Consider the following 19,097-nt stretch of genomic DNA (forward strand, 5'->3'; position numbering starts at 1 on the left):
TCAACGAAGATGGGGCGCGGCAGCGCCAGCAGGACTCCAGAAGATGGTTTCAACGAAGATGGGCCGCGGCAGCGCCAGCAGGGCTCCAGAAGGTGATTTCAACGAAGATGGGCCGCGGCAGCGCCAGCAGGGCTCCAGAAGATGGTTTCAACGAAGATGGGCCGCGGCAGCGCCAGCAAGACTCCAGAAGATGGTTTCAACGAAGATGGGCCGCGGCAGCGCCAGCAGGGCTCCAGAAGGTGGTTTCAACGAAGATGGGCCACGGCAGCGCCAGCAGGGCTCCAGAAGATGGTTTCAACGAAGATGGGCCGCGGCAGCGCCAGCAGGGCTCCAGAAGGTGGTTTCAACGAAGATGAGCCGCGGCAGCGCCAGCAGGGCTCCAGAAGGTGGTTTCAACAAAGATGGGCCGCGGCAGCGCCAGCAGGGCTCCAAAAGGGGGGTTACGGGTTTCACGTGGATGAGTTCGTCTCGGGGTCTCTCAACTCTAGGACACAACTGCCGACCTGTTCCAGGGCTGCCCCAGATATAGGTCTGGTGTTCTTTGATGTCCGGACCCTCGCACCTGGGGGGTCGGAGGGGCCGGGAGGAGTGTGTCCAGACACCCAGCAGGGGGGCGGAGCCAGCGCCCAGGGAGGCCGGAGGTGATCGAAACCAGGCGTCGCTGGATGGCTGGAGGACCATCGAAACCCTTCTCCTCATTGTTCCGTCAAGTGGCCGCTTTACCACCTGGTTGGAACTTGGTGCCTCGATGTCGGGGCTTCGCTGGGCCCGCGGCCAAGGTCGGGCTGAGGGCACGGGGCCTGGTCGTGGAGGATCCAAGATGGAGTCGGGGTCTGAGGTGGTGGTCCGGGATAAGGGTCAGACCCGCAGAGTGGGGCGAGTAGGGGTTGCCGAGTTCTAGAGAGGGGGAGAGCCGGCGGTCGCACGGAGGGCGGCTCTCGTGAGGGTTGGAGGGTGTCGCCCTCGGCCGGAGGACAGGGGTTGATGTCGTCCCAGGCCCATCATGCGGGAGGAGTGGGACCACGCCACGAGGCCGGTCCAACAGTAAGTGTTAGCGTTAGATAGTTAGTGTAAGAGTTAGGGTTAGAAAGTTAGTGCAAGAGTTAGGGTTAGATAGTTAGTAGAAGATTTAGCATTAGATAGTGTAAGAGTTAGGGTTAGCTAGTGTAAGAGTTAGGGTTAAATAGTGTACGAGTTAGGGTTAGATAGTGTAAGGATTAGCGTTAGATACATAGTGTAAGAGTTACCATTAGATAGTTAGTGTAAGAGTTTCCACAGGCACCGGCCTGGGCCAAACTTGATCACCTCCGTTTTGTCAGTGTTCATTTTCAGGAAGCTATGGTTCATCCTGGTCATGATCTCAGTGAGAGAAGCATGAAACCCGGCGGCTGTGGCCTCAGGCTGATTGAAGATAGAGATAACAAGCTGAGAATCATCAGCACATGAGACCAGGGCAAATCCATGCCTCCTGATAAGTCTGGCCCAAGGAGAGACGTAGATGTTAAACATTGTCGGGGATAGGGGTGGCGACATCGGCACTGGTGTCTGAGTGACCCCAGAGCAGCCAAAAGGGGGGTTATCTGTCGGTCCCTTGCTTCTTGGTCAATGATGACTATGGGTGGATCTTGTGGGGGACACAACATTCACCAGGATGATTCAAGACTTCATACACTAGTGCTGTTGCTTCCATATAATAGTTTGGAGGCACGCCTTGTGCGCTCACAGATGGCACAATGTCCAGAGTAATCGGACTAGTTTAAGCCAACCAATACGCTCAGTGAAGGAAAAGGTACAAGGGACAAAGGTGTTCCCAAAGCAATTACACTATTAAACTTCAAAAGTTGTCTTCCGAAACATCAACAGTGCAAAGTGAACTTGTAACGCTTGCACTACTCTAATAAACACAGCGATGGAGCGAACTAAACACTGGAACGCCTCACATCTTAGGGGAAGGTGGTGGAAGGTCTGCAGGGGGGCGTAAATTCCTCCCCACCTCGTCCGGGACAGACTAATCACCAAGATAGAAAACAGACACTCTGAACGTACTGATGAGTTTGAAGTATCTCCAGTCTCATCACCACATGGAACAGGCAGGCAGATTGGTTTATTAGCAACGTTTTATTGCGTAAAATAAGACATTCTTGGCAAACAACTCACTGCGGCAGTGTCCTTTGTCTAGTTGTCAATCTCACCCCTCACACTAGAACAGGACACAATTGACCTCACAAAACACATCACACAATGAGATGAAATACTCCTTACAGTGTCTTTATCGGACAATCTGCTTTGTTTTGTAATGTATGTGAACGTTAGTTTTTGGGTATTTAATTCTGACAAAATAGCGGCCAAACTCCGGCCGACTTCTACCATATAGTTTGCTTTGCCCAGGCCTTGACCCTTTCTGGTCCGAGGTGAAATCTGAGCTCACACAGACCTTGGGTTGGCAGGTTCCACACGATCCCTTACATCTTCACCTGGGTGTATTTGAAGGTTTGGACTGCTCTAGAGCGTACAAACATTTTCAGGGAACAGCGGTCGCTGTGGCTAAATGAGATATTGCTGCAGCCTGGGCCCAGCCCAACCCCCCTACCCTGCGAAAGACGCACCAGGGAGTGGATTGGTGAGTGGCCCAGGAGGAACATGGTTGTCCAGAAGATGCCATAGGATTTGGGGCAAATGGCTGAACCTACTGTTTTAAATTGCAAGCTTTGTCTCTCCCATGTAACAGGGGACTGCTTTCCAGCTTGGGTGGCTTGCATAAATACTCCTACCCACACATTTGGGTTTTTTACTGTCTGTTGGAGATGGAATTGGCTTTACTGTGTAAGATGTATGCTGTCTTTGTTTTTCCTTTCAAATGATAATAAAATTGATTATCAAAAAAAAAAGAAAATTCTCACCAGAGTAAACCATCTCAAAACATTGTGAATTGTGTCACGGTCTCGGCAGTTGAAACTGCAGAATGATATGGTTGGTGCCACCTTTGTATGTTTTTAGAATCTGGACAGTCATGAATCCTCTTTTGATCTCTCAGCCTGGATGGGTTGTACAGAATATTTACAAAGCTGGTCTGAAGATACTGATAGGGAGTAGATGTTCCTGCTTTAGTGATGAACGGAGTTTATATTTTTTGCCCTCAAGTGGTTTTTGATTCCTATTTCTTCTCCTAGTTTCTTTTTCCCATGTGCTCAGGTCTTTCAATAATTTGTTGTTGAATCCCAGACGTTATGTTTATCAGGATAGTTTATGATCCACACTTGGTAACATGTCCTCAACACTGCACACATTTCATGAGAGTCTGAGAGGTTTAATTCGCAGTAAAGCAGCCTCTACGAAGTTCGTTGCATGGTGAAGTGATGTTAGTGACGTTGAAGAACCTACATTCTGTTTGGAGACACTGCGAACGTTACAGTTTGTCCTTTAACTCAAAGCTCTTCTGACATTCAGAGGAAAGGGAGGATCTCAGCCCGGAAGGATTGTTAGATGTCATAGGAGATCTAACTTTAGCTGTAGATTCTTAGATGATGTAAAAGATCAGATTTTTTTTTAAATTAAGGTTTTTTGGCAGTGCTTCAAGAAGGCTTCCATCTTGTATGTGTTACTTGTGGTTGCTGAGCACCACCTTTTGTTTACAGCAGTTTCCATATCCTGTACGGAGTCATGGCCGTCGCCTGTGTGTTCTTTGATGGCGTACAAGGCTTGCCTTAAGATCAAAGCTCTTGCTACACACAGTGCAGTGATAAGGCTTCTCTCCTGTGTGTACGCTTTGATGCCGTACAAGGGTGGCCTTCTGAGAAAACCTCTTGGAACACACAGTGCAGTGATAAGGTCTCTCTCCTGTGTGTACGCTTTGATGGCGTACAAGGGTCGCCTTCGAAGAAAACCTCTTAGAACACGCAGTGCAGTGATAAGGCCTCTCCCCTGTGTGTGTTCTTTGATGCTGTAGAAGATTTCCCTTCTGAGTAAAACTTTTCTCACAGATATTGCAGTGAAAGGGCCGCTCTCCTTTGTGAGTTTTTTCATGTGTTGCCTTATCAGCAAACCTCATTTCATGCTCAGTGTAGGGATACCGATCTGTGTGTGTTTGTTTGTGCAGTAAAAGCTGCGTCTTTCCATTAAATGCCTTCTTACACTCAGCACAGGCATAAGCTCTTACGCTGGTGCATAGTGTTTTATTGTTAAAATTCTGTCTTCTGCCTATTCCTTGGTGTTTTCTTTCATTCATTTTAAAAGCAAAATTCTTCCTTCCTGCAGAAGCTTTACGTTTCTCTTTCCCATTCATACTTTCTGTCTGCGACTGCTGTGCTGCAGAATGAAATGAACACTGAGAATTATACATGGGAAATATTTCTTGAAAGAAATGCACGGTTATAATATGAGAAAGGTGGACAGTAATATCTAGGAAGGAAGGAAAATGTTACTACCTGTGAACAATCATTTGCTGCTTGTAGTTATGCCGTTCACATGTGGTGATCTCTCATGGGTTGGGTTCTGACTACTAAAAATAATTAATTTAAGATTGAGTTTTGATCGGGAGAACGACTCGTAATCCCATACCAGAAAGGCATAATGCATCAGTGCACAGACTCCAATTAAAATCATTGTGTTGTTTTCTCCATCGGAGTACGACTGCTTATATGTGTAAAATTAAAAAAATAAACTGCTTAATCTGAGCAACCTATATACTTTCCAACCATACAGCAAGTGGGTGATGCATGTGAGCCTGCAACATGATAAACTGATTGTATTTGCAAGTGAGTAACATTTTCCATTTGCAGCAAGCTGTGGCACATCACAGGTTGTGCCATAACTTAAAAGAATAGGTAAGGTCCAGAACGCCGCAGCCAGGCTCATTCTAGGGAAACCACACCACAAACATATGACCCAATACCTACAAAGTCTCCACTTGCTTCCCGTTGAGAAGAGGATCACCTTCAAACTCCTCACCCACGCCTACAAATTCCTCAACATCGGACCTCCATACCTCAATGACCGAATATGTTTCCACCTACCAAAGAGGAACCTCTGCTCCACTGACCTCGCCCTGGCAGAGTTCCCCCCATCCGAAGAAACAGAAACGGTGGGAGAACCTTCTCCTACATCGCAGCCAAATCCTAGAACGAGCTCCTGGTCAACATCAGGCGCTCCCCAACCCTCCACACGTTCAGGAGGGGCCTCAAAACCTGGCTTTTCGACTGACCCGGAGCTGCTCCCCCCCCCCCCCCACAGTGCCTTAAGACCCTCACGGGTGAGTTGCATATAAACCGCTGATTGATTGATTGAAAGGAAAGAATGGCTAATTGAGTTACTAATATGCTTAGAACAATTAAACCCTTCTGGGTATCTTGCTTGCATTGAAGTCACCAGAGAAATATTTTATGAAAAGATGCACAGAACCACATGTTTCTGCTTTACAAATATCTACTAGAGGTATGTTGGGTAGAAAATCCATGGTTGCATCTTTATCACACGTGGATTTCTATGTGGTGCCTCCGCTAGGCCTGGGCGGTAAATTCAGTTCCACTTGCGGCATTTGTGGAATTTGGGTAATTTCGCGTTCCGCAGAGAAAATGGAATTGCCAAAACTTCCGATATCTGCGGCTTTGCTGAATTTTTTGCTTGTTCACGCTTTCAAGATGTGTGTTTGCAAGATATTTCCCCCCAGCACGCAAACAGCGTTCGCGAACAGGAAAAAAGCATTGTGAACAGGCGGAAGAATCAATTCAGCGTGTTCGCAGAATTCTGCGTGCTCACGGAGATTTTTTTCACAGAGCTTTGCGTAACATGACTACGCAAATTCCGCACACCCCTAGTCTCCGCACGAGTAGAAAACCATTTGCCAAATTGTGCCGGTGCAAAAAACGGTCTTATTTTTCATACATTTTCAATTCTGATAATGCAGAGCATGAGTGCATGTTTAACTCTGGGTGCATATTTAACTTTGTCTTTGTAAACTTGCAGGAACTGTTCATCTACTTATGGGGCGTGTAGTTTGCTAACTGTTTGAGGAAGTGACTGCTACTAGTTAGACAACTATCTCCATTAAGGCTTGCAGGCATGTAGTGGCTTAAAAGGTGGACTTGTTACTCTTGATAAAATCTTAATTGGATGCCAGGGGTGCTCTGGTGGGATAACCATTCCAAACTTTCCCATGAACATTTTCACAAGAGTTTTTTCAAAAGTATTCAAACGTTAGTGTAGGCTTGGCCAGCTTCTTTATGTATGTATATATATATGTTAGTCCTATACTGCAAACCTAGCCTGAAGCTAGAGCCAAAGACGAGCATAAATTATGTTTAAAGAAGGGAGTCCTCAACTCTTTCCTAAACGGGAGCAATGTCGGGCGGTCCTGATGGATACAGGGATGTTGTTCCAGATCATGAGTTCATAGATGGAAAAGGCCTGCTAACTTGTTTTTTTTGTTATAGTTCTAAGTCTGCAGTCCGATGGAGTTCTCCAACCTCACATTTGTTGCACTTGAAAATAAGAGATGAACTTAAGGACAACAAGAATGATGAACAAGTGATAAGAAAGAGGTAATAGCGACAAAAGAGGAACTTTTAAAGGGAAAAGCAAGACTACTGTCCTCAAAGAGTCTAAAACTTTGTAAGATGAGACGAATAAGTAAGGAGAGCAGTCAAAATTCCATTGACACAAAGACGACATGAACTTCTGACAGAGGAATCAAGCTCAGAAGGTGACTCAGCCGACTCTGCTAGCAACTACCTAGGAAAAAAACCTACTTGCCACTTTTTTCGCTGAGTAGGGTTTACTGGGACAAGGACGGACAATGGAATATCCACACAAACAGAGGAAGAGAAAGACAGGAAAGAGCAAATGGAAAAGATAACTCACCCCATAGGAAGAGAAATTAATGAATTCTCCATTATTAACTCATCACAACATTAACTGACAATGGATGAACTAAATATCCAGAACCTTGGCTTATATTTCTGCCCCAGTAGGGACTTAGATTACAGTTCAGGTAGAATTGACATATTTTCGTTTCTAAGATATCAACATAAAATCAGACCCAAGCCAATGAACATGAGAATAGAGGAGCCCAATACAGAAAACATGACTTGTGTTCAAGAGACGCTGATACTCCATGACATTGGCTGGTCTGGATAATGGAAATATATGTGCAACGAAAGAGCGGGAAGCGTTGCTTGGAAAGGGGGCACAGATAGATCAGGGAAGCCTAACTCGCTTAAAAAACCAAGCTGCATATAACTCCTTCTTGCCTCATGATAATCTGGATGTCTTTACTGACTCGGTCGCCAAAGACTTGTTCAAATAAATTGTTCACCAGTCAAGGCAAGAAGGGACGAATCAGATCCAACTTGAGTAATGGACAAAGGGAGGCCATTAACACATTCCGTAATGACAACATAAGTACCAATGCCATCCGATAAAGTGCAAGAATGTGGTTTTAATGATGGTTTGCAATTATGAACGAAAGGCTTTTCAATAATTATTAAATACGGATTGTTGTGAAATGGGAATGGTAAAATTTCCATTTGTGTAAAACACTACCCTCTACTGTAACATGCCAAGAAGTGTGGCTCAATGGTTAGAGCGGCAGACCTTGATGCAGAGCGTTGGCCAGGGACCAGGGTTCGATTCCCTCCTTGGCGGGATCAGGCTTAAATTTGTCTGACTAGATATTCTCGCCTCAGTGCTGAATCTAAGCATGGGCCCCACGCTGCAACTCTGGGCAATAGCTTGCTTAGTCTCCACAACGGCCCTGATACACAAGGGATGCCTGGTTTCACCATGGGATGCCCAGGAGTGGACACCTCACAAGGAAAAGCCAGGAGGGGTTCCCCTGTGGTAGGAGTACAAGCGCCGGGATGCTTACGGGTTACTGTTCGCGCTATACAAATACAACACATTTACATTTACATTTTACCTTCTAACAAATGTATGCAAGAACAAGCGGGCGTGTAGTGCCCTCCAACAATAGCTCACTGGAAAGCACAGCAATAAACTAAAACCATGTATTGCTGATTCTTGTGGAGAGCCTCCCATCATATTATATAGATAGTGAGAATTATTTTCTACAAAAAATATACACAGGAGACAATCATATTTGACAATCACCTAGGATGTGATCTTGCTAATTATGTATACAACACATGCAAGGTCTAAGAGCCTACGAACATGCTTTTTGCAATAGACCAATATCTCCATATGACTATACATGGATGCTTAGGACCATGACCTTTGCCTAAATAACAATATTCTCATATTTAACAATAGATATTACAGACAAATCTCAGGGACAGCAATCCGCACCTGTTTTTCAAGCTATGCAAATGTATTTGTGGTCTGGTGGAAGGAACAGGTGTGTCGTGTAGTTCCCACTAATCTGTAGGACTTGCGCGTTTGTTGGACATCATAAACTTTGGATGAGGTGCCTTCGCTGGCTCCGGGCACCTCCGCAGGATGAGTTGACCTAGAGACCAGCTAGCTCACAGTGCCACCATAAGACTCCCTAACCTTACCAGAAAGCGAATGGTTTCTGGCAACCTCTGAACGTGACAACCCTGACCCCTCAGGGATCTTGGAAACGGAACAGAACCTTTTGCTCAGTCACTCAAGCTTACTTGCTCTCAGAGAAATATACAGAGAAAACACAGAGGGACGTTTTTAATATATTTATTGAACCAACGTTATTCTTGTATAGAATACATAAGCTGCAATAATCAGTAGACCGAAGCAGCTGAAAGCGATTACAAGCACGTAAATAGTGGATATAGTTCTAACATGGTGCTAAAACAATGTATATATGCAGGCATATAAACAAGGCAGTAATCAGGCGGACTCCTACTATGCACTCCCTACTCTGCATGTACCTAGAGCGTGTGTGGGTGCGAAGCCAAGAATCCCCACTAAGGGACATGACAGGAGAGAATGCAAGCCACACATTGGTTACAAACTGAACACCGACCACGGAGATGCCAGCCCGCTGCATAGTGAAGTCTCAGCCTGCACGGACCCTGTATGTCAGCTGTAGCGCCTCCTCTACTAATCTATTGGGATGCTCATTATTTATAATAGAAACCATCTTTGTGATGTACGTATAGGTTAGACAATGTTATAGATATGTAGATAGCCCTGTCACCCTGTAGATGAAGATACGACATTTGTACATAGTGCGTCATGAGGCCTTGTACTTAGCATTCGAGGCATCGTGATAATGTTGTGCGAAGCTAGATGTGTAAACAAAGTAGTGTCAAAGAAACCAATCCAAAATTGTTGTGCATGTAAATATGTGCAAAAGGTCACAGCAGAAATGTTAATGTAAAAAATAGGACAATATATGAAATGAGCTACTTCACTACATGGGCCTACCCGGGCACATAACAGGTGGTGTTGGACCCGGCCTCGCGGCGTGGTCCCACTCCTCCCGCATGGCGGGCCCTGGACGACATCGACCCCTGTCCTCCGGTCTGAAGCTAACCCCTTCAGCCTTCACGAGAGCCGCCACGCATGGCGACCCCCGGCTCTCCCCCTCCAGAACATGGCGACCCCTACTCGCCCCACGCTGCTGGTCCGACCCCTATCCCGGGCCACCCTCACAGGCCCCGACTCCATCTTGGGCCTTCCACGTCCGGGCCCCGTGGCCTCGGCCCGACCTCGGCCACGGCCCCAACGAAGCCCCGACATCGAGGCACCAAGGTCGGACCAGGTGGTAAAGCGGCCACTTGACGGATCAAGGAAGAGGAGAGTTTCGATGGCCCTCCAGCCGTCCCCGGACGCCTGGTTTTGATCGCCCTCCGGCCGCCCTGGGTGCTGGCTCCACCCCCCTGCTGGGTGTCTGGACACTCTCATCCCGGCCCCTCTGACCCCCAGGTGCGAGGGTCCGGACATCAAAGGACTCCAGACCTATATCTGGGGCAGCTCTGAAATGGGTCGGTAGTTGTATCCTGGAGTCGAGAGACCCTGAGAAGAACTCGCCTACTTCGAACCCTGTAACCATCCTTAGAGCCCTGCTGGCGCTGCCGCGGCTTGACCTTGCTGAAATCATCTTCGTAGCCCTGCTGGCGCTGCCGCGGCTCGACCTTGCTGAAGTCATCTTCGGAGCCCTGCTGGCGCTGCCGCGGCCCAACCTCGCTGAAACCATCTTCGGAGCCCTGCTGGCGCTGCCGCGGCTCGACCTCGCTGAAGTCATCTTCGGAGCCCTGCTGGTGCTGCCGCGGACCAACCTCGCTGAAACCATCTTCGGAGCCCTGCTGGCGCTGCCGCGGCCCGACCCCGAGGAACCCCCCAGTTCGAGGATTGAGAGCTGAGCGTAGGGTATCCCTGTACCAGACTGGTACCAAGACTGTCCTGCTACCCCCTGCCCGCAGATACTAAGACCTTAAGGATCCCTCGATCCATTTGTACATATATTGCTGAGATAACCTGCCTTGATTGCTGATAAAGACATTAAGAATCTATCCTTGTGTGGTGTCTATCTGTAGTAGTGTGATTGTTCGCCTGTACGATCCTAGGAGAGGAACCTCGCCAGGAGGCCTCTCGACGGCGCTCGGCCAGTTCCATAAGGAGAGGTGGGTCTCGGGGTGGTCGGCCAGATAGCCTCTGCCTCCCCCCCTAAGATCGCCTTTCTAACATTGGTGGCAAAGATCGCCTTTCTAACAGGTGGTCTGGACATCACAGAATGAAAACATGACAAACCATGCGCTGATTTGGATCCGGTATATAGATGACCTTTCCCTGCTGTGGGACTGAAGTAGGGAAAAGTCTAAAAGATTACTCCAGAGACAGACAAAAACTGATCTCAACCGAAAATTCATTCATTAGATAAGAAATAAATCTATAAATTATCTGGCTATCCATACTGAGCTAGAGAAGCACACATGGTTACAAGCCTACCTAGAAAGGAAAAAGCAGGGCGTTGTGAATAGCGTGCATCCACAGAAACTGATAGAAAGTATCCCCTATGGTGAAATGCTACGGACCCGTAGAAACTGTGATAGCCAAGAAGTGTATAAGAATGAAGAAAAAAGTAAGCGGCCAGCAGCCAAGCGAGCACCCACATGAATAAACTACTTTTAAATCAGAGACACCAAAGGAGGGACCTGATATTACCGTAAGGTTCATCACTACATACAATACGAGGTACACCGCAGCAAGACAAATTCTAAACACTCGAAAATATTAAAAGCTGATCAGGTGATTGGACACAATATTACATCACATCGCTCCATCACATACCGTAAAGCCCTATCCTTAGAGGACAAACATGCCCATAGCTATATAGATAGTCCAATGAAAGAAAGGGGTCATCTAATCTAAAAGGTTTCGGAAAATGAGGGAAATGTATGGCTTGTAAATCTGGTATCAAAATAAAGGAGGTTATTCTACATAACAGGCATGAAAAGCAATCAATTCATAACCTGTAGCACAGATTTCTGTGTATATATACTTGAAAGAATGTACACACAGAAAACAATATGTGGCCAACTTGATGTTCCTCATTGGCAAGTGATGGAGCGCATGAGAGGCATCAAACACCCGGGCTTAAATTCACCAGTGTCTGGAGATGTTGTAGAATGCCATGATATCATTGTAGACGAGCTAGGTTTCTTTGGCCTTATATCAGAGGAGGTGATCAAGAGAAGAAATTGAAAAGAATCGATTTAAGATCTAATACAGAGCTGGGTACCGAGGAAGTCAAGGGCCTGAATAAAAATTGGGAATTACACGGGCACATAGGATGAATACTGATGTCGAATCTGCAAACTTTCCCACTACTGACACTCTCTGGAACACATGTTAAAAAAAGCCATCATTTCCTTGCAAGATTAAAAATATAGAATTTCTTTACATTTCTCAGTGCTCTACTTAGGGTAAGGGGGTATACCTCACAATCATACTAGATTGATAATGCCCACTGAAGGCACAAAAAGTTGGACTTAAAAATTAGTGATGCCACTGCGATCCCCTGCAGCTACAAAATCACCCGCAAATACAGCGTCGACCGACCAGGAGAAGGCAAAGCCATCATCCGCAAGAACACCCACCAACTGACCACTTACTCAAATGACTCAATGACTACCATGGAACACCTCCCCTTCCAGATCCAGAGCAACCCCAACACCACCCTCCGTGGCTCCCTAATCTACAAGACCCCCAGCCCCCACCCGACCTTCAACGAAGACCTCATCGCACACCAGGCTCTAGCATCCACCGATTACATCCTACTCGGAGACCTTCACTTTCACTTGGACAACCCCAGTGACCAAAACACAGACTCCCTACTGGAGAACCTCGCCAACATCGGACTCAAGCAGCTAGTCACTACATAGACCCATACAGCCAGACACACGCTAGACCTCATCTTCTCCGTCAGTGGGAACCACACCTACAGCCACACCACCAAACTCTTCCTGATCAACCCACACTATGTGCACTTAGCCATTTCCACTGTTCACCACCACCCTCACCCCCCCTCCACCCCATCTGTTGTAGCTGAAACAAGGCCACCGAAGAACTTCTTGTCAACTTTCTCAGCATGACCGCACCACCAGCAGATGCCAACACCGCAGCACACAACCGTCATCAATGGATCTCCAACTGAGCCGACACACCAGCACCCCTGAAGAAGACACCAGGCAGGCAAAACTTCAAGAAAGCCACCTGGTTCACTTCAGCCCTCCACAAGTCCAAACGTACCAGCAGACAACTCGAGAAGAGATAGAGGCACAACAAAATCCCAGAAACCCAAGAAAACCCCTGTCAACGCACACCACCTTCTCCTTAAAACCACAAAGAAAACGGTCATCAAAGACAGAATCAACGCCTACGCACACAACAACACAGAAGTCTTTGCCATCGTCAAGGAGTTCTTCAGGCCCAACAGCAAGACCACAGACGTTTCACCCTCCCTAAGACCTCTGCAACAAACTCAGCACATTCTTCACCACAAGATCAGGCAGAACTACGACAGCTTTGACATCCAAGACCCTGCTATAATGCCTGCCACCACCGCACACAAAAAGGCCTTACCCCAACATATCATGCTCAACTGGACTCCACTCACCACAGATGACACACTCAAGCATCCACTCCAGAGCTTGACTGGATCCTTGCCCGTATCACATCTTCCATTGAGCAGCCGCAGCACCATCAACTGCGCCATCAAAACGGCCACCTTCCCTGCCACCTGAAAACACGCCAAGATCAACCCCCCTGCTGAAGAAGCCATTTGCAGACCCGACAGACCTCCAGTACCTCAGACCTATCTCCCTCCTCCCCACCCTTGCCAATGTAAATGTAAATGTAAATGTATTGCGACTTATATAGGGCACGTATCGCCCGAAGGCATCAAGGCGCTTGCCTTGGGAACCCGTCCTGGTTTTTCCCTGTGAGATAACCCCTACTGGGCATCCCCAAGGTGAAAGCCAGGCATCCCGTAGCGGGTGGGCCGCCGTAGTGGAGATTAAGCAAGCTTTTGCCCAGAGTTGCAGCGTGGGACCCCATGATTAGAATAGGCACCGAGGCGAGAATTATCGAGTCCGTGGACATTTTTGGGCTCAGGACCCTGCCGTGTCGGGAATTGAACCCTGGTCCCGGGCCAGACCTCTGCATCAGGGTCTGCCGCTCTAATCAGTGAGCCACACTCCTCCACAGGTCATCGAAAAGGCCCTCAACATCCAACTCTCCAAGTTCATAGAAGCGAACCATGTCCTGAACAAGTCCCAATGTGGCTTCCAAAGCAATTATATCAATCCTCGACAATGGTGAGCAAGGTGCGGGCACATAGCGGCGGCAGCTCTCCCTTAGCTGCAACGGCCCACAGGACAAATCACGATGCAGCAACATTGGCAAAGGTGCGGGCGCTCAGCGGCAGCAGCTCTTTCTCAAATGCGGCGGCCCACAGGACAGATCCCAATGATGCAAAGTTGGCAAAAGTGCGGGCACTCAGCGGCGGTAGCTCTCTCTTAGCTGCAGCGGCCCTCAGGACGAATCATGATGATGCAAAGTTGGCAACAGTGCAGGCACTCAGCGGCAGCAGCTCTCTCTTAGCTGCGGCGGCACACAGGACGAATCACAGTGATACAAAATTGGCAAAGGTGCAGGCTCTCAGCGGCAGCAGCTCTCTCTTAGCTGCGGAGGCCCACAGGAGGAATCACGATGATACAAAGTTGGCAAAGGTGCGGACATTCAGCGACAGCAGCTCTCTCTTAGCTGCGGCGGCCCACAGGATGAATCACGGTGATACAAAGTTGGCAAAGGTGCAGGCATTCAGCGGCAGCAGCTCTCTCTTAGCTGCGGTGGCCCACAGGACGAATCACAGTGATACAAAGTTGGCAAAGGTGAGGGCACTCAGCGGCAGCAGCTCCCTCTTAGCTACGGCAGCCCACAGGATGAAGGATGGTCTCGACCAGGCTGGCACAACGGTGGGCACTCAGCCGCTACAGCTCTCTGTTAGCTGCAGGGGTCCACACAGATTCAGCGAAGGTTCCGAAGGTTCATATTCAGGCAGGCTCTCAGCGGTGACAGCTCTCTCTTAGCTGCAGCGGCCCACACAGATTTAGCAAAGGTTCCAGAGGATCAAATTCAGGCAGGCTCTCAGTTGCGGCAGCTCTCGCTTAGCTGCAGCGCCCCACACTGATTCAGCAAAGGTTCCCAGTCCGCGTTCCTCACAGTAGAACTAGAGACTCCAGATTGTAAACAGAATTCCTCACACAGGAATTCCGAAGGCTGACGGGGTGAAGTCTAATGTCCCTGAGACTTCGGCAGGAGGCGCCCTCGATTCAGGCCCTCGAGTATTTTCTTTAGCAAGCTTGGTGAAAGTTTCAAAAGCCCTTTCCCCTGTTCACTCGGACAGAGTTTCGTCTTGACATCCAGAAAGAACACACCTGGACAAGGTTCCGGGGCAGTGTTTTATACCTAAAAAGTCTTTGTTCTCTAAAGCCACAAATCACTCAATCCAGTCAGAACCAGTTCGGTGGGGTCGGCGAGAACTTGGTTTATGAGACGACATCTTGCCCTTTCAGAATGCGGGGGTCTCTTATCAGACGCACAGTGTGGGGGGTGGGGGGGTGGAGCCATCATTCACCTTGCCAGACACGGCCTTGCTCAGATCAAAGAGTCACCCCTCCCCATGCTCTGAATACCGATCTCTCTCTCCAGCCAGGTCTGACCCAGCTGGCCCTGCTGCTCCAAAACCAGATGGCCAATACATATACTAGCAAAGCCTACAGGAAAGCTTAGGCAAGAAAACACCAACATTTCCAGAAGAGCCATTTTCGAACATGGGATATATAAATGGTTCTTACAAAAAGGTGTATCTCAATGTCCTGAGCATGAAAATATCAAACTTGAAGTTCCTATCAGGTTCTGGTGGTTAGATAGGATTATAGAAGGTAATCGTCAACCTGCCCATTCTGGCCTATGAGAACGATGGTAACAGTGAAATGGAGGGTAACTCGCTATTAGAACATGTTACACAGACCTAGGCATTATGGTTATCCTAATTCATACAGTCATCTTTACACAGGGAGAATTTGTGCTGTGGCACAAGTGATTAGCAGTGGCACGGTGCCCAGAGCATCTAAATCCAGCCAACATAAAAGATAGGAAGCGAAAAGAGGAAGGGAGACCCACGCCAATGATGCTAGGTCTAACAAAACATAATTGAAGCAGCTGTTTAAAGCAACACATGGAATGTTGATTTTCTTTCTTCTGCTCTATTTTGCTAGCTTACTGTGACAAGCAGAGAGAACAAGCTTATTTATTCAACTCCTTAGATAGAGGAAAGGTGGAATCATGGAATCTTTCTGCATGTTTCTACATGTTCCGAGGTACTGCAGCTTTTTATGACTTGTATTGATCTGTTTCTAATATCTGTGTGCAAAAAATATTCCACAGGTTTTTGATGTGTTTAATTCTGCACTAGAGGCTTTATTTTTATTCTTCATGTTTGCAAACATAATTGCTCTTTCATATGAAAGAGCTACGCAACAAGGTTTTAAGTGGTTTGTGGGAAAGGTGATGGTGTGAACATGAATTATATGAGATAAAGTACCACCTGGCGCACATTATAAGATTACTGCAAGTCACCTCGGAGTCACATAACCTTATAAATTAACTCTGCCTTCGGCCTCGTTCCTCTATATAGTTATAGAACTCCTCGCTGACATGCAATATTCTTATAATGTGTGGCCGGAGGTACTTTATCCCTAATATATTTTCACTGTATAAGGTTAAAGTGAAATTATAGTTGGTTTTGTTATAACACCTTAATGGATCTTTAAAAAAAAAAAAAAATTTGCTTAAAAAACAAGGGTGAAGTGCATTTATAGTTAAAACTTAAAACTGATCAAACCACTGCAATATGCAAGTTCTAGTTAGAACCACAATCCATAACTCGCACTACGGGTGTGCAAACCCTAACTCATGATGCGATGAGATTTTACATACTTAAAGAGTTTGCTAAAGGCAGGATGTTGCTGTAGGGAGATCATCGCTACTTTTGTCTGCGCATAAAACAATTCATAACACACTTGGGCCTGAGCTAGAGGTTGGGAGGGTGAATCACCAGTGACACATAAAAAATGACTTTGTGTAACTGTCTATCAGGAGAAGGTGAGCAGTCCTGGAGAACCCTGCAGTGGCAAGAACATCCTTGGTGGACCCTGCTGTTGAGGCTAAATACAGGCTAGGATTTTTATATCAGGAACTGGAGATGACTGCACTTTACCCACTGTAACTGTGCAACAGGAAACAGTTCCCTCTCTAGACAGTGCATGTCTTCTATTCTCAATGAATACCACATCACTTGCATCAGACTATTAAGTTTGATTCCAGACAGTAATTCCTCCCATGAATAGCGCTATTTCCAATTCCTCAGCCTGGAATGGGGACGAACAAGGAAGGACGAGAGGTACTGGCCTATTTGTCTCATGCAGAGTCCCATTACCAGGACTGTTTCTGCACAGGAAGGATGCAGTCCTGTGTGGAACCAGAGAAGAGTGCAGGGACACATCTGCACCCTGTGTACCCTGGGGGTCAGTATCTCTCAGGGGGTTCCACCCACCCAAACCATATTAATCCCCTCGGAGACTTACTAAAATCCGCCCATATTCATTCTAAAGAGGTTACATGTGTTAGTATGCCTTCGGCGTGTCCATTTATAGTGAAACGCATACCTGGGGTGGCTTTGGATTGCAATAAATGTGACTGTGTTGGTCCTGTCTCCATTGAGTCTGAGGGGGCGTCTTCATCTGCAGTAATTGTGTCCAGTTCTAGGCATGTTGGGGGCACAGGCTGACCCCGCTCTTCTGGACAGAGCATTTCTGCCTTGCAGTTCTGATGTTGATGCTGTGATTCAGGATGGAGTGGTTCGAGTATGTAGCTCAGATCTGAACCTTGTGCATCAGTACAAGCTGGTTCTAGCTTGTAGTTCTGATTTGAATCCTGCTCCTCAGTGTGTAGTGGTTCCACCGTATTGTTCTGATCTGTTTTTTGTGCTTCAGGAAGCACCGATTCTCTCTCTCGATCCAGTGCAGCAGTGTGCAGTGGTTCCACCGTGTTGTTCTGATCTGTTTTTTGTGCTTCAGGAAGCACTGATTCTCTCTCTCGATCCAGTGCAGCAGTGTGCAGTGGTTCCACCGTGTTCTGATCTGTTTTTTGTGCTTCAGGAAACACTGATTCTCTCTCTCGATCCAGTGCAGCAGTGTGCAGTGGTTCCACCGTGTTGTTCTGATCTGACCCCGGTGCATCTGCACAGGTCTGTTCTAGCTCGTCTTTCTGCTCTCGTTTCCGTGCTTCAGGATGCATAGATTCCAGCTCGTAGTTCACGTTTGGATCCTGCGCATGAGGACGTTCCTGCTTCAAGCATAGGTGTTGCTGTAGGCGCTGGGTTTGTTGTGACCCCAACTCATCCAAGGACAATAGCCCAGACTCTATGTGTTCGTCTGATGACATCCCATCAGGTGACAGGGGTCGTAGGCTGCGGTTCTCCTGGGGATCTTGGAAATCATAACACATCAATCCTTCCTCTAAGGGATCATCATGTTCCTTCCCATTTGGTAGCGCGGGTTGTATACAGTGGTTTTGCTGTGGTTCGTGTCCTTCAGGAAATACTGGGTGTGGGCAGAGGTTCGGTTGCTGGTCCCAGCTATTAGCAGACAATGAGGATGGTTCTTGCTTCAGGGGCTCACCTGGCTCCCTCTCTTCTGCGAACGCTGACTGTATGCTCTGGTCTTGCTCTGGTGCCTGGCCAAGAACAAATTCTGAGTGTAGACACAGGTTTGCCTCCAGTGATCTGCCTGGAGGATCCATCTGAGAGCATCTGGATAGAGTACAATCCAGCTGTAGTCCATTTCCATCTGGAAACCCAGGTTGCATGCACTGCTCTCGCTGCGACTCGTGTACATCTGGAAACCCAGGCTGCATGCACTGGTCCTGCTGTGATTTATGTACATCTGGAAACCCAGGCTGCATGCACTGGTCCTGCTGTGATTCATGTACATCTGGAAACCCAGGTTGCAAGCACTTGTCCTCCCGTGGGTCACGTTGATCTGTAAACACTGGCTGTAGACAAAGGTTTGGCTCATATGGACGCACTTGAACATCAGTCGGAGAAGAGAGCGTACACTCCTGCTTTGCTGCATGCCCATCAGAAAACACTGCCTGAAGACACAAGCTCGGATCCCCTGGCCTGTCCATCTGAGGTATCACAGGAGACCGGCTAACAGCACAATCTCTAATGCTCGCCGGACAGACCATCTCCAAAGACACTGCACCATTATCTAGGTAACCTTGATCCTTTTCTATAAAGATTTTCTTAATCAGCCCAGCGACTCTAGAAGGTACGTCCTCCACAGTATTCATCAAGTTATCCAGTTTGGCTTCCAATTCCTCCAGCATGGATAGAAGGATAATGTGGGGGAGGTCATCCAGAAGCAGTTCCAGCTCCTGGTCCCTCTGAGCACCATTTCGGGATCCTGAAGTTGAGATGTCATGGAGAGATTCACATGAACACTGCGCTGTCACTTTCTTTCCTGGAGCCCGTCTTCTGCCCATTCTGGTACTCTGATTTTCAAGTCTCTGCAGAGGAGAGGAAAAGAGAAAAGACA

General features: G+C 47.6%; 1 protein-coding gene across 1 annotated transcript; it reads right to left on the reverse strand.

Moving 5' to 3' along the window:
* Nucleotides 1-3,658: 3,658 nt before the first annotated feature.
* Nucleotides 3,659-19,044, reverse strand: LOC147736761 (uncharacterized). The gene is made up of 2 exons (XM_086953470.1): nucleotides 17,166-19,044; nucleotides 3,659-4,305 (listed from the first exon to the last, which is right to left on the reverse strand). The coding sequence occupies exons 1-2, from the start codon at nucleotides 19,042-19,044 to the stop codon at nucleotides 3,659-3,661; spliced, it is 2,526 nt and encodes an 841-aa protein (XP_086809596.1).
* Between the last annotated feature and the right edge of the window lie 53 nt (nucleotides 19,045-19,097).

Source organism: Lissotriton vulgaris, chromosome 1_2 (assembly GCF_964263255.1).
Source record: "Lissotriton vulgaris chromosome 1_2, aLisVul1.2, whole genome shotgun sequence".
In the NCBI taxonomy this organism is placed as follows: domain Eukaryota; kingdom Metazoa; phylum Chordata; class Amphibia; order Caudata; family Salamandridae; genus Lissotriton; species Lissotriton vulgaris.

Bases quoted from the DNA above. Each gene is read 5' to 3' on its own strand.
- LOC147736761 (XM_086953470.1), bottom strand. From the start codon at position 19,044: ATGGGCAGAAGACGGGCTCCAGGAAAGAAAGTGACAGCGCAGTGTTCA. The intron at 4,306-17,165 runs GTATGCGTTTCA...TTCATTCTGCAG, and splicing joins GCAATCCAAAGCCACCCCAG to CACAGCAGTCGCAGACAGAA.